The sequence below is a fragment of the Gossypium arboreum genome, chromosome 2 (genome assembly GCF_025698485.1).
Source record: "Gossypium arboreum isolate Shixiya-1 chromosome 2, ASM2569848v2, whole genome shotgun sequence".
Lineage (NCBI taxonomy): Eukaryota > Viridiplantae > Streptophyta > Magnoliopsida > Malvales > Malvaceae > Gossypium > Gossypium arboreum.
Genome location: NC_069071.1, coordinates 7,777,031 through 7,798,837, shown reverse-complemented (window position 1 = coordinate 7,798,837; position 21,807 = coordinate 7,777,031). Strand labels below are relative to the sequence as shown.

General features: G+C 34.3%; 1 protein-coding gene and 1 long non-coding RNA gene across 4 annotated transcripts; both read right to left on the bottom strand.

Annotated features, from left to right (window-relative positions):
• Nucleotides 1-563: 563 nt before the first annotated feature.
• Nucleotides 564-17,074, bottom strand: LOC108467005 (protein ACTIVITY OF BC1 COMPLEX KINASE 8, chloroplastic). Of its 3 annotated transcripts, none has more exons than XR_001868745.2 (22): nucleotides 16,228-17,074; nucleotides 15,312-15,447; nucleotides 14,298-14,464; nucleotides 13,924-14,044; nucleotides 12,383-12,483; nucleotides 11,990-12,088; nucleotides 6,591-6,701; nucleotides 6,409-6,488; nucleotides 6,200-6,269; nucleotides 5,014-5,087; nucleotides 4,832-4,901; nucleotides 4,652-4,740; nucleotides 4,201-4,325; nucleotides 3,560-3,640; nucleotides 3,414-3,474; nucleotides 3,249-3,303; nucleotides 3,063-3,161; nucleotides 2,872-2,961; nucleotides 2,199-2,258; nucleotides 1,961-2,084; nucleotides 1,023-1,084; nucleotides 564-944 (listed from the first exon to the last, which is right to left on the bottom strand). XR_001868745.2 is itself a non-coding variant. In XM_017767435.2 (21 exons), exons 1-20 carry the CDS (start codon nucleotides 16,750-16,752, stop codon nucleotides 1,968-1,970), a joined length of 2,331 nt encoding a protein of 776 aa, XP_017622924.1. In that variant the 5' UTR covers nucleotides 16,753-17,073; the 3' UTR covers nucleotides 564-1,084; nucleotides 1,961-1,967. The 3 variants fall into 3 exon arrangements, 1 of the variants encoding a protein (XP_017622924.1); XR_001868744.2 differs by having other exon boundaries at nucleotides 564-925; XM_017767435.2 differs by having other exon boundaries at nucleotides 564-1,084; nucleotides 16,228-17,073.
• A 1,637-nt stretch (nucleotides 17,075-18,711) lies between these two features.
• On the bottom strand, nucleotides 18,712-21,194 carry LOC128283551 (uncharacterized). Its single transcript, XR_008273919.1, has 2 exons — nucleotides 21,124-21,194; nucleotides 18,712-18,961 (listed from the first exon to the last, which is right to left on the bottom strand). It is a non-coding gene; the product is annotated as an uncharacterized LOC128283551 (long non-coding RNA).
• Between the last annotated feature and the right edge of the window lie 613 nt (nucleotides 21,195-21,807).

The following is a 21,807-nucleotide window of genomic DNA, read 5'->3' as shown; positions in this document are numbered from 1 at the left end:
GGATACATCAAGTGACTGACAGCTAATGAATAAAGAATTTAGGAAATAATAATATAATAATAACCTTTTCAATTGTTGGAAGTTGGTGTTTCTACAGTATTCAAATCCAAGCTTTTCTTACCTTTTTTTCTTTTGTCTTTTCTCATTGTGGCATCATCATTTGTCAAGTACCAACAAAGTGCATGTAATTGCCAACTTCCAACTCCAGGACCACTTCACCTCCATTTCTTATAACTTCTGTTCTCAAAAACCATAGTTGATAGAAGAGGCTCTACTGTTCTTCGGGTCAAACAACACCAAATCAGATTTGAATCTCATATTTATCAACATTTTCTGTTCATTCCAAACTGGTTTCCAAATATAATTATTAATAAATGCTGAATGCAATGGTAAAACAAATAAAACTCAAATTTGAACCTTGTATATGAAATTTTTGAAAAAAAACAACTACAAACTCCGAAAAGATCCGAAAAGATTATTCATGTACCATAAAACGGACATGTTTAAACAAAAAAAAGTTCAAAAGTGTTTAATCTGTCAGGTAAAAAATGTATAGCAAGCTGTTAAGATAGAAACCATAATTGAATTTGTAATCTGTAAATGGTGTATAACTTACAAATTACACAACATTTTCTCGTATGTTGAAATATTATACACAGCTTATAGACATGCCCCTTAGTAAATTGACAGGGGGATACATTATGCTAACACTTAACATTGAATTTCTGCAGAAGTTAATCTATGCTATGGCTAAAAGACTTGCTACAAGAAAATCAGGCCAGCCGATGATAAAAAGGGAAAAAAAAACTACTATCTCGAGAATTGAAAATATGAAGTTGCTATAGGAATTGCCGCCACTAAGCTTTAGCTAGAACATCATCAAGATCTTTGAGAGCTTTTAAGTAAGGCCATCCCAAGTGCTTAGCTGTTAAACATCCATTTGGCTAAAAATTTACCAAGTTTAAGGCTTTCATTTATGTTGAATTAACAAACAAAAAATGTAGTGTATCTATGCCTCTCACTTTGTTTCTGTGGGTCGAGATTGCTTTATCATCAAAGTTTCCTCCGAGTTGAATCGTCAAATCTGCAAAGACAAGGTTTAAACCTCCATTATGTATTCCCGGCTCCTGTGATATAACTTACTAGAAGAGTAACACGAGAATAACATGAAAGCAGGCATTAATCTACATTGATATGTTTATATTTCTTTTTTCATAACAAAAAGAAAAGGATGCATCAAAGAGAGCACGTAGGAGTCTGACTTGTTATTTACGTCTAATAGTATGATGATATACTTAGTATTTGCTTGAGTGGTAAGAAAACTTGAAAGATGAGAAAAGTGGAAGATAGAGATTGTGTTTTTCTTTCCATTAGTATGCTTGGTAGGAAAGGTACAAAAGAGTATATATATAATTTTCTTCATACCCATTGCTAGGTATGATTGAAAAAACGAGAGGAAAGAAAATAAAATGTATGCCACTAGGCATTTGATTAAGACATACCCTTTCTAAGTTGAGATGAGAAAATAGATCTTGAAAAATATAAAGAATCTAGTAAATGTAAATACTTCACTCAAATCAACCTAGTTTTCTTTCGTCTTTCGTTGCCAATTTGGAGCAGGGAAGACAATTGACTTCAACTTCCCCGTCAAACGCCCTGTGACTATCCTGTTCATGTGTTCATAACAACGGATTTGTTTTTGTTTGTGGAAAATGATAAAACTTTCCTCTCACTTTTCTTTCCTACCAAGTGCACCCAAAATTCATTTTCTTTCCACTTTTTCACCATTCTCTATTGATCCTCCCACTTTTCCACTCTATCAATCATACCCTTAATCTTATCAGTAGTTCAAGCGTCTAAAACAACATTGATGAATCTCATTTACACTATATATTATCTACAAAGATAAAGAAACTTAAAACAAGATGCTTAAAGTGTAAAAGAAAAAAAATTTGCTTACCTGTTACTCAAGCAGTTCCCGCTATCAACCTTTCTCGCTGGTCAAATCTTTTCACCTTAATAACACCAATAAGAACTTGAAAGCTGAAAAATGCACAGATGACATATGCAGCAACAGCTGGCACCTAAATTGATAACCATAAGAGCAAATGATTAAAGAGACGGTCAAGAACTGAGGGGTGTAGATATACATAGTAAAATAGAGAGCACTTTTTTGACCAACAAAATAGAGAGCTTACTCGAATGGAATTGAGGTACAAAATTGTTGCGAGGTTGATCAGGCTTCCAGCAGCTACTGCCTGTTTATAGGTAAAAAGGAACAGGATCACCATGTAAATATCTAGTTTTGAAGAACATTCCAAATGTTTTCCACATCGTAGAATATGTTCAAAAGCTACCACGAACGTAAATGTCCTTTGAAGTTATAAATGGAAAACAATTCAGTAAGCTATAAAACCCTTCAATTCTAGTAATATCTGAAATACACAGGACTTCATCCATTCTGAACTTCTTAAAGTCTGATTTTCACTTGTACCAGCAATCCATGAACTTCATTGTCACATATCCCATCACTTCCCCAGTCCTCCCAAATGCACCATTAGAATATAATACTAAGGGAATACAAGTACAGAAGGGAAGGGGGGTCATGCTGGGCCTACATCTCCAATTAACAAGTTGCCAACCTATGGAAGGATGCATACAAGAGAACTTAATGTGAAGTCTGCCACACCCCCAAAAAAAAAATGAAAAACAAAGAAAAAACTTACTATATCCACTTGGAAATGCGAGAAAGCCAATAATTCAACAGTGCAAAATGATGTTTGAAGGAATTTAAAATGTTTTCATAGTTAAAAACAAATCTCAAACGATGAAATTAGACGGAAAGAAAAAGAAATTTATAATTTAACTTACGCTCCCTACAGTCTTCTGAACAGTAGCAACACGTTGGAAAGCCCTTTCAGACTCCAAAGCTCGTACTCTGAGCTTCAGATCACCTTGCTCCTGTAATATGCAACATTAATTTAACATTTGAAACAACTGATATAACATAGAAACTATTTTAACCTTTCAAACAAAATCATAGAAGGAATCTAGAGCCTTACCAATCTTTGGATGATTTCAGCAAGCTTCTCAACTCTATCTGCCTGCCTAAATAAGTTATAGAACGCACGAGACTGCCTGTCCCATCTCTTTCTGAAGTCCTGAAATATTTATACAGATTATCATGAAAATGGAACTGTATCATGAAAAATACAACTCAAAACTAGATTCAAAGATTAGAAGATTGCCTTCAACACAACTTCAACTCCAGCTTCACGAAATTTTAACAACTCCAGTGCATAGCTAGGAGCAATAAAATGCAAGATAATCAGATATACTGACAAAATGAATGACTAAACCTTTGAAAGATGAGTGAAAACTTCAAAGATCTTAAAGAGTTAAACCACACTCACGGTTTTGCAATCTCAGTTATGTCAAACCGAGGATCAAGGCCCTTCCCGATGCCATCTAATACTGCAGAGGAAATAATTGATGGTGCTAAGGTTCTTGTTCAACAAAGCACAAATAGAAATGAAGCTACCAGGTTAATATATATTACCTGAAAATGATCTGACAACAAATGTGAATGTGGCAGGGAATCGAAAGGGTTGATCTGCCGCAATGGCTAATAAATCTTCCCCTGTTCAGGTAATGAAACATCCATGAGAAGTAGGAGCCCACTATTTTTAGTGAACCAATAAAAGGGTAAACAGCTGAATTATTAACTCAAGGAAGAAATAAATGGAAATTAATAGATTGGAAGAAATACAATTCAAACTTAAAAAGGGAGGTCTTTCTAGGATGTATCAATTGATTCTAACATAAAGGAAGACAACTCAAGTTTTGAAGAGCTTTCAATATCCAACCACATGTAATGTCCACATAATGCAAATATTGTTCTTGTTAAGAGGAGGAAGAAGGCCAGACCTTGTAAGTAAGGCAATCTTTTCATAAGCCATATGATACAGATATTTTTCAAAATTGATCAGCTGATAAAGAAGCTGACATTATCTTTTTCCTCTGATCGCTAGTATGTGTGTGTATCCATGTAAATGTCAAATAACTTGCAAACAAATAGCCTGTTAGATGCTTAGTGAGTCTTCTCCACTGAAGTTATGAAAAAGTCTCATGTCCTTTTTGCTGAGTTAGTAAAACCTTATTTTACACTAAAAAGAAAAAAAATAGCACCAAATGTATTACCAATTGCAGCCAGGCGTTCCTTTTTTTTTGCAATCTTTTCCTCCTTTGTCAATGGTTTCTTAAATCCAAGTTCTGCTGTAGCCAGTTCTCTCTCCCTTCTTTGAGCAGCAAGTCGCTCTTCAAAACTGAAAAAATTACATTTATGTACTTCACATTTAGCAGAATATTAGATGAAAGAGACAACTGTAATGTACATCACTTTTGCCACCCATGCCCTTTTTTAACCCAATTAAATAAAAAAATAGTTTAAACTTACTTCTAAACCTTTTTTCAACAGGCAAAGAGCTCCAAATACTAATTTCACAGATAAAATGAACTATTTTTCTTTCCAGTTTTAGGCATGCATACAGAAGCACACTCTAAAGTTTAAGCCAAGATCCTCCTATTAGACAAAAGAAACTTAGGGATGCTGTGAAAAGTTAAAACCGTAGGATTTTTTCTTGTAATCCACCTATTAAGGAAGAATTGTGCCGTCCGTCTGACAGCAGTCATATCTCCAGTAGGCACAAGAACGCCCATCTGAATCATTGCTTGAAGGACCTATTAAGGTTACCTTAATCAGTAACAGAATATAACAACGGAAGTCCACAAACAAATGCATGATATGGCTGTTCCTTAAAGACATAATTACCTTATCAGGATCCTTCTCATAGATTCCATAGAATGCTTCCAACAAGCCTTCTCTGATGTTTGAACTGATACTGCAAGGTAGCAAAAACAGAAGATATATGTCAGGCAAAGTTCCAACAGTCCTGAAAAGCTTTCTATCCAGAATGTTTCCTGCAAATAGCTAACCGTAGAATAGGACATTACCTTCCCATCATGCCGAAGTCATAGAAGATCAACCGTCCACCATTAAAATCATCAACAGCAATATTTCCTGGATGCTGCAGAAATGGAAGAAAAAGAAAACACAAGAAAGCTCTGGTTAGAAATACCTGAGGGCCAGTATACCATTGAGAAATCATGGAACTTGAGGACTACGGCTTATTTATAACTACTACAGCTAGGGGTCTCAAGACCTAGAACAGGTATGAATAGGCTACAGCAAGTCTCCCAATTATTGGAATATACTATAAGACAGCAATGAAAACATAAACTGCTAAAACTCACAGAACTTCTTCTAAATGATCTTAACCATAAATAAGGAGGCAGTTTACACAATTCTTGGCTCTCTTGGTCAGACTATATTTTTTACATTAGCTAATTCTAAGTTTTTGAGCGTACTAACTTGAAATTGAGAAATAACTACTCTTGAAAAGATAACTAAGCTGGGTATGAAAAATGGTGGCTGGAGGAACTTATGTAATGGAAAAGTGCACAGGAAAAACATATCAACCTTAATTACATTTGATTTCTTTCAAAATGTTAGTAGTTCCAGTAAGCATATGGTTGTCTAATCTTTTTCTTGCTATAGTATAACGAAGAAAGAAGCTAGGAGGAAATGAGGATTGATTCAATAATGTCTAAGAAAAGAAATAATGAAACAGGGAACTATGAATTGACAAGACTGAACATATGTTTTAAAGCCAACTGCTACACATGTATAGTGCAATGTTTGTGCTTCAAGGGTCAGAGCTGACTAAGTAAGCTGGTGGATAAAGGAACTCAAAGAGAACCCCAGCAGGAAAAGGTATCTATCCATCAACCCCAATTACATTTGAATTTTTGCTAAATTTCTAATGTCAGTAATTTAAGTTTCTAGTTAAATAAAGCAGGAGGAACTCAGGAAGTGGAATTTGTAATCTGAGTAAATAATTAAATAAAAACAGGTACTGCTAATCGAATACTGCACATTTTAGCTCTAAAAAAATACTAGGACTATAAAACAAAAAGCAAAGCATTCCTTTGAAACTATGGCATGTTATATGCTACTATTTTAAGTGCAAACATAATATTCAACTGACACCCCTTGACCTAGCAGTTCCACAAATAAACCCAAATACCTTGCTCATTTGTATAAAAGCCCAACAAATTAAAACTGATTGTAGAAACTCACTGGGTCAGCATGGAAAAAACCATGAGACAAAATTTGTTCCAAGTAAGATTCAACTGCATATCTGCCCAACCTGCATCACATAAAAATGTAATAACTGTGAAGAGCAAGAAGGGTAACACATGAACATCATATATTGTAGTCACTTGTTAATATGTAAGAGAAGAAAGCAATGCATGAAATATTGTTTTCGCTAGAGAAATTAGCAAAACCTTTTCCGATCAACTCCCAGCTGATCTAAAGCTTGAATCTTGTTTATTTTGATCCCAGGAACATACTCCATTGTCAAGACCTACACAGATTACATGGATAAATCTAAATATTTAAGAATGTAAATCCAGAAGACATTCCAACACTAATTTTTTTTTTTTTTATAAATTCATAAAATTCATACCTGTGGTGTGGTGTATTCCCAGTATATTGATGGAACTTTCACATAATCCATGTCTTTGAAATTACTGGCAAATAATTCTGCATTGGCAGCTTCCTTTGTGTAATCAATTTCCTGAAAATTGCATATATGCATATTGTATAAGTTAATATCAATGACAATAGTTGCAGAATTCGCAGAAAGAAGAAAGTAACTCGCACTAGGTAAGATTATGCATTTAACCCGGAGGTCAAGATGATAAAAAACTCGTATAGTTTGCCTATATGTTACTTTTTAATTACTGAATTTAATGGCAATCCAAAATGCATTCTCATTCCCTGGTTGATATTTTACATTTTCATATACATAAGATCTTTCAAAATTCTCAAAAACATGAGTCTAAACAGTGAGCATGACTAATTAATGCTCTTCCTACATTATTATTACCATCTCTAGTTTAGGACATTCCCTTGAAGTCTAACTACTATTCATGCTATCTTTTGTGTTTATCAATATCTTCCCCTTATTGGAAGCTCAAAACCATAGCACAAAATCCTCAATTTCAAACTTCCGCCAAGAGTTCTCCCTTTAAAAAGAGTCTTTAGCATAAGGCTAGAGGGTTTGGTCATGACATAGGATCCCATTAAACACCAATTATGCCTTCACTAGTAAAGAAATCTTCACTGTTCCCTTTCCTCACCGTGTTGCATGTGTTGAAATATGTATATATTTTAAATTTATTTAGGTAGATAAATCTTATTTGGGTAGATAAGTTTTATTCATATTCTAGGAATATTTTTATTTTATATTTTAGTAGTTTATTAGAAGAAGGAAACTATTTTCTTTTATATTTTAGTAGTTTATTAGAATAAGGGAACTATTTTCCCAATTAGGATTAGGACTCTTTTCTCTATTTAAGTTCAATTCTTTAGTTAATAATATAGAACAGTTTTATTAAAAGCTCTCTTGAAAACTTTCATGGCATCTGAGCTAGGTTAAAATCTCTAGTAACATCATGGTTAAAACAGCCTTCACTAGAGATAAGGAAAAACCTTGGTGCAATCACTGCAAAAAATATTGGCACACTCGAAAAACGTGTTGGAAGCTCCATGGGAAACTGACAAATGGAAGGAAAAAGAGTGGCAATGGTCGTGGTTCACAATCAAGGGATAACAAAGCTTTCCAAACAACTAATGGAAATTATGAGAGCCAAAATTCTCTGGAAGGGTCTCCATTCACTAAGGAACAATTAGAGCATCTACACAAGTTTTTTCAATCACCACAATTTCGGATGAATTCTTCTATTCCTAACTCATCCAATAATCCTTCTTCTTCTTTTGCCCAACCAGGTACTGATTTTTCTGTTTTTTTCAGTCAAGCCTTATAAAACAAACACATGGATCGTTGATTCTGGAGCTAGTGATCACATGACTAGTAGTCATTTTCTTTTTTTAACTTACACACCTTGTGCAGGAAACAAAAAGATCAAAGTAGCAGATGGGTCCTTCTCGGCAATAGCCGGGAAAGGCACTGTTAAAATTTCATCTTCCTTGGTTTTACATGATGTTTTACATGTGCCAAATCTAGCTTGTAATCTCATATCGATCAGTAAATTATCCCAATACTCAAATTGTCATGTTATATTTGACTCATCTATGTGTAAGTTTCAGGACATGGTCTCGGGAAGGATGATTGGCAATGCTAAAGAATTTGGTGGAATTTACTTTCTCGAAGACGACCATCTAAGTCAACCAACAACTACTTTATGTTTAAATTCTGTTTCTGATTTTGATAAGGTTATGATTTGGCATTATAGGCTTGGACATCCTAATTTTTACTATTTAAGATATTTGTTACCTAATCTATTTAAAAATAAAAGTCCTTCTTCATATCATTGTGAATTTTGTGAATTGGCTAAACATCATCAGTCATTCTTTCCACCTCAAAAATATAAAGCCTCCAACCCTTTTTCGTTAATTCATAGTGATGTTTGGGGACCTTCAAGAGTCTCTACTTTTTCAAGAAAACGTTGGTTTGTCACTTTTATTGATGATCATGCTCGACTTTGTTGGGTGTTTTTATTAAAAGATAAGTCTGAAGTTAAAAATGTGTTTCAGTCTTTTTATGCTATGGTGAAAACATAATTTGGTGTGAAAATAAAAGTATTTCGGACTGACAATGGTGGGGAATTTTTTAGCGACCAATTAGGTGTTTTCTTAACCAAACATGGAATAGTCCACCAAAGTTCTTGTACAAATACATCACAACAAAATGGGATTGTAAAAAGAAAAAACCAACATCTTTTGGAAGTAACTAGAGCCTTGATGTTCACTAGTCAGGTACCACGTTATCTTTGGGGCGAAGCCTTGTTAACAACTACATATCTTATTAATAGAATGCCCAGTAAAACTCTAAATTATAGAACTCCTTTTCGTCTCTTTAAAGATAATTTTCCTAACTCTAAATTGATCACAGATTTATCCCTCCGAGTTTTTGGGTGTAGTGTTTTTGTTCATCTTCATAACCAAGGTAAACTAGATCCTAGAGCAAAAAAAATATGTCTTTATTGGTTATGCTTCTAATAAAAAAGGTTACAAATGTTATGATCCAATTAATAGGAAGATTATTGTTACCATGGATGTCACATTTGTTGAAACACAATCTTATTTTGATTCTAATCTTTAGGGAGGGAATTATACTAAGAAAAATTCTATAATTGATCAAGAAAAGACTAGGAATATACAACATAGGGATTCTAATAATGGGGAAGGCGAATTTATAATTAACACAGAAATTAATGATGTTAATGTTAATAAAAAGGAGGATAAAGGTGTAGAGTCTGATCATGAAAATAAAGAACAAACAAAGGAGTTAATTGTTTACTCAAGAAGAAATCGAAATCAAGAAAGTGGAATCCACCAGATTCATCACCAAGAATCCGACCCGCAAGATCCTGTCAAAAGTCTAGGTAAAACTCATAATCCAGCCAATGAATTTTCTGATTTAGATATTCCAATTGCCAAAAGAAAAGGTTGTAGAAATATTGTCAAATATCCCATGTCTAACTTTGTATCCTATAAAGCATTGTCTTCGACATTCTCAACCTTTGTTTCGTGTCTTGATACTGTACAAATACCCAAAAATGTGAAAGATGCTTTACAGGTTCCTGAGTGGAAGGAAGCTATTTTAGAGGAGATACACACTCTTGAAAAAACAGGTACATGGGAAATAATGGAATTACTTGTAGGGAAAAAAATAGTGGGTTGTAAATGGGTGTTCACAACCAAATTCAAACCAAATGGATCTTTAGATAGATACAAAGCCCGGTTGGTGGCTAAAGGGTACACTCAAACATACGGGGTACATTATCTTGAAACGTTTGCTCCAGTGGCCAAATTAAATTCCGTTAGAGTTCTTTTATCAATTGCTGTTAATCTTGATTGGTCTTTACAACAGCTAGATGTGAAGAATGCTTTCCTAAATAGAAAACTTGAAGAAGAAGTTTACATGGATCCTCTTCCAGGTTTTGAAGAAAAATTTAGAACTCGAGTATGTAAACTCAAGAAATCTTTGTATGGTCTGAAGCAGTCTCCTCGAGCTTGGTTTGAACGATTCACTCAAGTTGTTAAAAAACAAGGTTACTCAGAAGGGCAAGCTGATCACACAATGTTCTATCGACATTCACAAAAAGGTAGAATAGCAGTTATTATAGTTTATGTCGATGATATCATTCTTACAGGAGATGATGTGGATGAAATAAGGCGTCTCAAGGAGCATCTAGCATTGGAGTTTGAGATCAAAGACTTGGGTCCTTTGAAATATTTTCTTGGAATGGAAGTTGCTCGATCAAAGAAGAGTCTTGTGGTCTCTCAGAAAAAATATGTGATTGATCTTTTAAAAGAGGCTGGGATGAGTGGTTGCCGCCCAGCTGCCACACCAATTGATCCAAATGTAAAATTCGGAAATAAAGAAGGTCGATTAGTTGATAAAGGGCAATACCAAAGATTAGTTGGTAAGTTAATTTACTTATCATATACAAGGCCAGACATAATTTTTGCAATGAGCTTAGTGAGTCAATTTATGCACTCCCCAATGGAGGAACATAAAGAAGCAGTGTTTTGAATTCTAAGATACTTGAAGAGTTCACCGGGAAAGGGCTTATTCTTCAAGAAATCCGAACAAAGAGGAATTGAAGATCTACACCAAAATACTGTACATTTGTTTGGGGAAACCTTGTGACTTGGCGAAGCAAAAAACAAAGTGTTGTAGCAAGAAGTAGTGCAGAGGCTGAGTTTAGATCAATGGCTCAAGGAATTTGTGAAATGATGTGGTTAAAAGAATTATGGAAGAGTGAGAAACCAATAACTTCACCAATGAAGTTGTATTGTGATAACAAAGCGCCATTAGTATTGCTCACAGCCAGTCCAACATGATGAGAACTAAACATGTTGAGATTGATAGACACTTTATCAAGGAGAAGATTGAAGAAGGCCAAGTGTGCATGCCGTTTGTTCCTTCAAAACAACAGATTGCTGACATACTCACCAAAGGACTCTATAAGACGAGCTTTGATTTTCTTGTAAGCAAGTTGGGCATGATTGATATATATGCACCAACTTTAGGGAGGGTGTTGAAATATGTATATATTTTAAATTTATTTAGGTAGATAAGTTTTATTCATATTCTATGAATATTTTTATTTTATCTTTTAGTAGTTTATTAGAAGAAGGAACTATTTTCTTTTATATTTTAGTAGTTTATTAGAATAAGGGAACTATTTTTCCAATTAGGATTAGGACTCTTTTCTCTATTTAAGTTCAATTCTTTAGTTAATAATATAGAACAGTTTTATTAAAAACTCTCTTGAAAACTTTCAGCATGAGTATACAATCCAATCATTTCATCATTCTTATTCCTAATAAATCCTTTGGTTATTTAATCTAAAATGTGCACTCAATTCTTACATAGTTAATGAGGTAGATCTACTTATGGTTAAAGGTTCAATTTACACTCATCTGATTTTAGCTTCTAGCAATTTTTGGATGATGAATTACTAAGATATTTTGCCTCTAGTGGTTCTTTCTCAGTTTCCCCCCCAAGTTTTTCCAATTCTCCCTAAAATCCTGAATTTTCCCTGTTTATAAGGTTTTCCTTCTTATTTCATTTATTTCCCTACTTGTTTATCCTCATTGCCTTTAACTCTCTTCCTAGTTCATTATTTTAATTTCATCCAGTCTTGTGACATTGAGATCTTTCGAGCATCAGCTTTTAAGAAGCAAAAAGGTCCTTAAAACTTAAAATAAAGAATCTTCATGCATAAACTTTATGGGGAAATAATAGCAATTGCAAATTGCACACAAACTAGTATTAAAGCAATTCAGAAGCAAGGCACTTGATAGCTTCTGATACAGTAATGGGACTACCTGATACAACACACTTGCACATTCATCATAAATTGCAACCCAGTCTCGCTTTGCACCATCTGACTTTGGGTCTATCTTCTGAAGATATTCAGCTATTACCTGAAAGCCAAACCAAAGAAGAGTCAGAATCTTTAACCTTCTGTAATCGTTCTCATTTTCCATAAGTTCCTTTCAAGATTATCTTAATAGAAAATAAGCAGTTTATTAGTACCCAATGATAGTGATAGCATAACCAAAGTAATTAAGTAGAAATCATGTTTGACAAGCAAATCAAAGAGTAAATGGCAACACACCAGAAGTCACAAAAGCTAAGAAACCATAGGCATAATGAAGTCATGATAAGAGGATAACATTATCAGTGGTACATAGAATTTCAAAAATTAGTAAACTAACCCTCAGGTTTTTAAGATCGATATCAAAGAGACTCTTTAGACCAGGTCTTTGTACTTTGACAACTACTTCTTGGCCCTTCAGTTTTGCTCGATGGACTTGGCCTGCAAAAGAAACAACAAATCTTTCAATTCCATTTAATCAACTAGCAAACTATTATGGATTTATATTTGATACAATAACAGTGTATAGATCTATACCTTCCAATGAACCACATGATGCCACCAGTTAAAAGATTAAATTATTTTAATTATACACTGACAGTGTATAAATCAGTTCACTGTATTAATGATGTGTCACAATATGGTTCATGGTCAGTGGATAGACACCCAACTTTTTCCTGTGTATGTTCTCTTACTCCTTTATCGTTTAATCATGAATACGATTTGTTTCTTCTGTTTTTAAATTGACTCTTCTAAATATTTGCAAACTCATTGAAATTAAAATATCATCTGGATAGGGCTAATTTTAAAGGGGGAGTGAGGGAGAAATAAGCAACATGGTTGAATTCATTTGCTGCCACATGGAAAAATAATGTGATGACAAGAAAGTCAACTCCAATTTTTTTAATAGTTATAAAGAGTGGTTTGGTGAGGCTTTACCTTATATAAGCACTTAATATGATATGTGAGAGTACAAAACGATAAGTGGATGTCCAACATACAACAAACAAGTCTTTTCTAACCATGAAGCTCAGTTACATTGATCATATTCTGTTATTGTGCTCAATTTAGACACGTCCTTATGCAAGCATCAGAAAACTTGGGCTCTTTTTATTTCATTTAATTGAATTATAACTTATTTCAAAAAAAAAAAAAATTGAATTATAACTACTGGGGGGAAAAGTGAAAGTCAAAATTCCATTATTGCTAATGGGTAATACCATTCTATATCTCTCTCATCTCATAACAAGATCATAGAAATCTACAGAGTTATTCATATATATAATTAAATAGGCATTAGATGCCACATTAATGTGTTAATGAAGCAATAGAATAGTAATAGTTCTTGATATATTATCATATGAAGACATTAAATCAGTAAACTTCTTTTAGGCACAGCTAGCTGTGAATATATCTTTGCGTCTTTCATATTTACATGTTATTTTAGTCAAACTATTAAATAGTCCACCAAATTGATATGAGTTCAAATTTTATTTACAAGTAAAATAAGTGAATTAAAGAAAAAACAAAAATTGTTCTCAATATACCACTTGGCATGAGATGCAACGTATCTTTGTAAAGTCTTGTTCAAAATCAGGTTGGAGAGGAGGGGGGTATGTTATAAAATTTGGTGATTTGACAATGGTCATACTAACCACAGCATAATCCATCTTTTACCACCAACAAAGCCACAGTTGCGGTGGCAACATTGTTATAAGTTGACACCAAAGGCCAAGGTTCAAGCCTTGTGCAATCCATCCCCCTCCCCAATTTGTAATGATTAAAAAAAAAATCCATCTTTTATCACTTGATCTTATGAAATGTTTATTCAGTGATGAAAAAGAAATTAAATCAGAAAAATGTAGAGGTCAAGAAGATTACCAAGACTAGCAGCAGCAATGGGTTCATAGTCAAACCGATCAAAGATAACACCCACAGGAGCTCCAAGCTCTTCTTCAACAATAGATACTGCAGTCTCTGATGGAAAAGGTGGAACTTGATCCTGCATGTGAATAGAATTAAATTCTATACTACAAAATTTTAAATTCAGAAACCATATTGCTAGCTAACTCTCTCTTGCAGAAGGGAGGGGGTAGTATGTACTAGAAAATCATTATATGATTTTGGGGCACAGAATTATCATACAGTTTATTTCACAATCTGCCGTGAATGAATTCTTCTACAAGCAGAACTAACGTTCACAATAAACAATATCCAACCTAAAAGTTAAAATTTAAAAGAAAAGGAACTTCAACCTGTAGCTCTGACAACTGATCAACATATTCTTGAGCAAGAATGTCGACCCTTGTGGAGAACTGCTGGCCAATTTTGATGAAAGTAGGGCCCAGTCTCAAGATGCTTTCTTTTAACCATTTTGCCAGGGCTTTCCGCCTTAGAACTTTCTTTTCCTCAGTCATTCCCCCTGCATGAATGCACCTTAAAACAAGATATATAATGCCAACAAGAAGGATACATAACGATATGATATATAAGACCACAGGATTTATCTAAGGACATAAGTCAAACAAGCCACCCCTTGCACTTCTATATTCCAACATTTGGTGGTAGTTCAGAAATGCAAGAGGATGCTACAAGCACACTCACTGTCTATAAAGGCAGGATACAGAATAAAAAGGATCACAAAGAAAATTTTATATCCTGATAACATTGCTGGATCATGTCATCCATTCAAAACCAATTCTTTTCGCAAACTAGTGATCTTCTTTATATTGCATGTCAAGAATGTTAATTCTATTAGATAACATCCCTTTATCTAGTCAAACTTAAATTAGGGTTGCTAAAATGTAAAACAATGAACTTATATAATTTGTGATGCATTCTTTATAAAATACCATTTTCTGAAAATATCACCTTTTTCATCATATGTCATGGATCAAATTTGGGCTATACCTATTTTTATAATCTATTTTTCCTCCAAGTAAATGATGGGAAAAATGAAAAACACGGTGCAATTGCTGACAGTCATACAGGCGTGCTGTATTTTAACAGCTATAAACCTACGAAGCAGCTAACCTCTAACATAACCAAAACCAATTGATAATGAGACAATTAATTTTAATTAAATAATTACTATTTTATTATTTTTATTATTAGTATTATTATTCTGTTCCATCAGATGGAAGAAAGAATGGTTTACAATAACAAATTTTGTATTTGTCATGGAGAAAAGAATGGTTTACAATAACAAATTTTGTATTTGTCATGGAGACTTACTGCAAAGAGAAAGGGCATATCTAGCAGTAACTGACCTTGATAGGAGAATTTCTGATTGTTCAACCATGCCTTAAATACAAAAGTTAGAACAAATCCCCATATTTCCAAGGTCCTCTGTATTGTTGAGTAGGTTTTGAATCTACTCCAACGCCCCCCAGGAGCAACAGAAACCTGAAAGATTTATTGCCACAAGATTACAGTTAATACAAAATAGAAAGAACACAACCAGAGCTACTTAGGTAGAAAACGCACCAAAACAGAGATGGTTGTGACACTAAAAACAAATCAATGCGGTCAACTCAACATGTATTATATTATACAAGGCAATCAAACAAACATCACGGAACTGGGTGAGAAAGTACATCAAGGAAAAGCACCCAGGTACAAGCTTAAACCTGAATTTTTATTATTATTAGCTGTATATACTCCTCTCTAATAATGAAATAAGATACTACATTCAAAAGAACGAAAAACAAATTGGTTTATACTGCTACATTAATCATGGAGATCTACACCAAAACTTTAAAAGCAATCCTGCAAAGTCTGAACTAGTAGTACATTTACTTACAAGCAAACAAAAATTTCACCACAATATTCAAATTCCATGAGCCCCATATCTTGTTATATAATATTAGAAGCAACATTTGTTTAAAAGAATTCTTAGTTGCTAATTTTGTTAATTGTTTTTTGCTCCTAAAATCAGAAAGCAAAAATGGTATTCGAATTCAAATTTTTAAATAAATATATATTTTTGGATTAGAAATAACACATTTTGTAAAGAATACATTCATAATCTACTTTTATATTTTGGCTCCCTTTGAATTAATATGGTTTTACTTTCTATGATTTACTTTGCTTCGCAGAACCTTTTAAGAACAAATAAAAAAAAAACAAATAAAACCAAGTTTTTTCTAAATCAGTCCCAACTCCACAAAAGGTAAAACCATGTACCTCGACCTGGTCTTGAGTGCTCCGCTTGAACCAAGCCTCCTCTTTCCCAATATCTTCTACCCTTTTTTTCCTCGCCTCCTCCGAAACTACTCCTTCCTTTTCTACCACCTGCATCACCTCCGCTGCCATCACTTCCGCCGCCGCACCATTCCCATTCCCGTTCACATACTTGACCAAGCTCCCATTGCTGTCACTCTCCACCACTCCAACTCCACCGTTGGTATTACTATATCCCTCAACCGATCCATTCTTATACTCGTACTTACTAGCACTACCGTTCCCATTCGATCCAAACCCACCGTTGACTTCATTGATAAATTCTCGCTCCCTTTCCTCATAGGAAACTCCTTCCTCTTTAAGCGCTCGAACTCGAGAACGCAAAACGACACCGTTTCTTAAATGGCCGTTCCCAGCAAGAGAAACTCTAGAGAGAGAAGAACATCTAGAGAGATAAAACCGGTGCTTCGAAGTAGTTCTCGGGGAGAGAAAGTGAAGCTCTTGTAATGGTAGAGATGATGACGCCATTAATGCAACTGAACTAGAATTTTCCTGCAACAGTCAGAAAACTTGAATCAAACCCTAACTAAACCCCAAAAAGGTCATTATTTTTCTCTCTTTTTTATTTTTATTTTTTATTTTTTGGGGTTATATATTTGGGACTGTGAATGTCCTGTGGTGGAAGAGTGAAGAGATTGCAGAGAAACGGACAGATTTTTCAGAAAATGAAGTGAAAAAGGAAGAAAAAGGGGTGGAGGTAAGGAGGACACGTGGCAAAAGGCGGATAGAGAAATAGAGGAATTTAGAGTTGTGATTGGTGGAGAATATGGCGCGGAGATGTCTTGGCCACAAAGGGTGTTGGTCTGGCAAAAAATTTTCATTTGGATGGATGCTCACGTGTTAATTATGTTTGCGTTTTTTAAAAATCTTACCCAAAAACAATCCTAGCCGCGTATGTATGTTAGGCTTGCTGGAGTTGGAGTTTAGTGAAGTCAGCCTGCCGGTTGATGTTGAGTGTGCCACTTGGGTGCATGCCTAAACTCACTTGTAGTTATACCGTATGGGTATCGAATGCCTATGGTAGCTTTATCTACGTTACTTCTCTTCCAAATAAAATGAAACCATACTTGTCCTATCCGTTTATATCAGATAATTTACAATATATAGATTTTTATTTTATTTTATTTTATTTTATCTTTATCTATATCTACATCTATATTTAGTTTCATTAAGGGGGAATCGACTCCTTCGAGAGAAATTTTGTCTTTAAAATGTCGTTCTCTAGGTTGCCAACTTAGATCTCAACAATCGAAGGTATTGTCTTCGTGTCAAGGTTTTATCCTCAGCCTCCACAGAGAGTCATATACGATTCACAGAAGGGGTGCTTTTGTCGATAGAGATAGGTGTAACACCCTTAATCCATATCCATCGCCAGAACAAAGTTACGAAGTATTACCGAAATAAAAAGATTAAATACAGATTTTTCATATTATTTAACATTCATGTTAGATATTATTCATAAAGTCCCTTATTTTAGCCCTCAAGGCTCAAATTATCCATTAGAAACAAGTTGAGACTAAACCGGGTACTCGGAGAATTTTTCGCAAAATCACAATATTTTTTTCATATTGCAGGGTACACACGCCTGTGTGGTCAGGCCGTGTGGCCCACACGGTCAAGAGACACGCCCGTGTCCATACCGGTGTAACTCTTTGACTTAGGTCACACAGCCAAGTCACACGTCCGTGTGCTAGGCTGTGTGTAGATGCAAGGGTCACACGGTCAAGCCACACGCCCATGTGCCAAGCCGTGTGATAAATTCTGAGCATTCTGTTTTGAAATTTTAAAATGCAAGGGACACATGACTAGATCACACGCCCATGTGCTAGGCTGTGTGTAACACCCCTTACCCGTATCTGACACCGGGACAAAGTTCGAGGCATTACCGGACTTAAACATTCACAAACATGCAAAATTGGGCCACAAAATTTTGTCCAAATTAAAATTTTTCAAACACATGCATATCGTCTCTTATACGGGCCTTCGAGGCCTAAAAACATACATCGGGGTGGTTCGGGACTAAACTGGGAACTTTCGATAAACTTTGTACAACTTAACAAATTTTCTTACTTTGGAGAGTCACACGCCCGTGTGGATTGGGCCGTGTGGTCACACATGCCCATATGGCTTGGGATACGCTCGTGTCCTCAGCCCGTGTAACTCTTTGTTTGTGATGTCAGCAACTAGTTTGAACCACACGGCCAGGCCACATGCCATTGTGCTAGGCCGTGTCCTCCACACGACTAAGACACATGGCCGTGTCTTTGCCCGTATGGCCAACATTTAGGCTATTTTCCAAGCATTTTGTTACCATTAATACCTCACATACTTAATGTAACACCCTTCTCCCGTATCCCTCGCCGGAACAGGGTTCGAGGTGCTACCAGATTTAAACTCATCCAGTTATATAAAACTAGACCGTAAAAATTTTTGATCAATTTTAAACTTTTCATACACACGTATATTATCCTTTAATCGGGCTTACAAGGCCCAAAATATTCATGAGGCATTATTAAATATTTACCAATATCTTAGTCTTGTATCATTTACTTACTCAACTTTACAACCCTATACATGCCATAGACTCGAAACACTAAGATTTACTTACGCCGATAGCGTAGACTTGACAATGTGATAATATCTCTGACGGCCTCCAACCCGAGCTAACCTGGCAACCCTAAGGAATATGGGAAAGAAAAGGGGAGTAAGCTTTACGCTTAGTAAGTTCATAAGAAAACAATAAGCAAGTCATTAACAAGTTTTATCAATGTTTACAACATAATCACAAATTCACTACAAGTTGTCTTCCTGAGCAATAGTCACTAAATTATTTATAACTAGAGCTACAAAACTCCAAATCAATTGCCGTAAATTTTCCCTGAAAATAGACTCATATATCTTCCATCCATAAAATTTTCAGAATTTTAGGTTTGGCCAATCAATACCAGATTTTTCTTAAAGTTTTCCCTGTTTCTTTGTTTGACTAATCGACCACTCTTCACTACTGAATCAAATTTCTCATTGTACGAATTCAAAATATGTTCTATTTGATTTCATTTGAAACTAGACTCATTAAGGAGTCTAATCATGTAAATTTTATCTTATAACCATTTTTGTACAAATTATAATGATTTTATAAAAACAGAGCAGGGGACCCCGAAGTTATTTGACTCTATCCCACGCCACTTCAAATATCTCATTATCAGAAATTCTTTTGCTTACAAGGTTTCTTTTATAAGAAACTAGACTCATTAAGCTTTAATTACATAATTTATTCAGCTTCTAACTCAACTCTTTTCCAAAATCACGTTACTGCTGTTGTCCCAAGCAGATTTATTAAAAATTTACTCTTTCACACATTCTTTGCATTCACATTATTTAAACATGTATATCACCAATCAATTTCATCACATATCTATAATTTCACTCAAGCATAATCTCAATACAATACATCATGCTCAATGATTCGCACACAACCGTTCAAATTAACAATTATAAGATGATTCCGCACATAGTCCACCCTTATCGATAATTTACGATGGTTTTGCCGTTACTCACATATATGGCATAGGCATTTTCACCTATGCTTCTCATTTCACATTCATGATTCAATTCCAATCGATCTAACATGCATAAGAATATATCACATACCGCCAACTTAATGCATTGAACAAATTCAATTCTTGATTTAACACAAGGTCTCATAGTCTTAGACTTTTATCAAATCACCGACATTTAGCCTGCTAGGTTTTAAACCCGATAATATTATTCACCAGCTTAAAGCTTGCTAGGCTCAAAGCCCAAATATCACCATTATAAAGTCATCTCATAAACAATTCATATAATATAACATGTATACTGCTCACTTTGCTCTATTTAATCATTCAATCACAATTTATAATTTCCCTTTGAATCATTCGATATTTTGCACACTAAGTGTCATTCTCAATATCTCGCACACTAAGTGCCGTTCTCAATATTTCGTACACTGAGTACCATATTTGATTGCCCCGCACACTAAGTGCCACATTTTGTCGATATGTCGTCGGACATTAAAATATTCACGATATACAATTTATACAATATTAAAGCATTAGAAACATCAATTTAACAATGCTTATTGCATACGAACTTACCTAGCTAAATTGTAGAGATACCAAAGTTTAGGGGCATTTTGGTAATTTTTTCATTTTTCTCGATTTTCCACCGATCTTGATCTAAATTAATAATTTCATTCAGTATATTAATTTAGACATTAAAACACCTCATTTCATACAATTTGGTCATTTTGTCATTTTTACAAAATTACCCTAAAGTTTTACTTTTATTCATTTTAGTCCCCGAGCTCAAAACATGCAAATTAACCATTTTTAACCATAATTAAGCTTAGCCAAATGTTCATGGTATCAAAACAGTCCATAATTCACTTTATGGCAAAATTATAATTTTGCCCTAATATTTTAACTTCTTTACAATTTAGTCCATATATCATAAAAATGCAAATTCATGAAATTGAGTAAAATTCCACTATAGACGAATATCACTAGTGTCTCTAGCAGCCCACACATTTAATTTATTTGACATTTTAACCACAAATTTTTCACATTTATCAATTTAGCCCTTAATTGTCAATTTCACAAAAATTCACTTAACAAAAAGTGTTTAACTATCAACAAGGACTCATCTTCTTCCATTAAACTTCAAAGCCCTATTATACTCATCAATGGCAAATATCAAACTATTCAATGGTTTTGCAAAATAGTCCCCTCATTTGATAGATTAAGCAACAACGATCCCGAAAATATAAAAATAATTAAAAACGGGACTAGAAATGCCTACCATGCATTAGCTGAAAGTTGGAAGCTTCTTCTATGGCTTCTCAAGCCTTCATATTCCGCTGGTAAAAAGAGAATGAAAAAGATGACACCTTGATTCTTTTATTATATTCATTTTATTATTATTTTTAACCAATTTACAATATTAACCTTTATACACTTTATTTATTACACCAAATGCCAAGCCATCATATCCCACTATCTCTTTAATGGGCTACTTACCAAATAAGGACTTCTACTTTTAAGTTATATATCTATTTAATACCTTAAGGTTATAGAACACAACTTTTTCACTTTACACAATTTAGTCCTTTTTATTTAATTAACTATCGAAACGATAAAATTTTTCAACGAAACTTTAATACCATCTTATTGCCACTACGTAAATATTTATAAAAATATTTACAACTCGGTTTATAGAAACAAGGTCCCGATACCTCATTTGTAAACCCACTTGATCTTAGGGTCACACCACTTGAACTTAATAAATCGCTTATAAAACAAAAATCACAATATCAAAAACATTTTTAAAATCACAATTAACTCGTAAATATTAAATATAATATTTACCAACCTACTCGTTTGGATTTGGTGGCCCCGAAACCACTGTTCCGATCAACCCTAAAAAAACGAGCTGTTACAACTCTCCCCCCTTAGGGATTTTCGTCCCCGAAAATCTTGCCAGAGA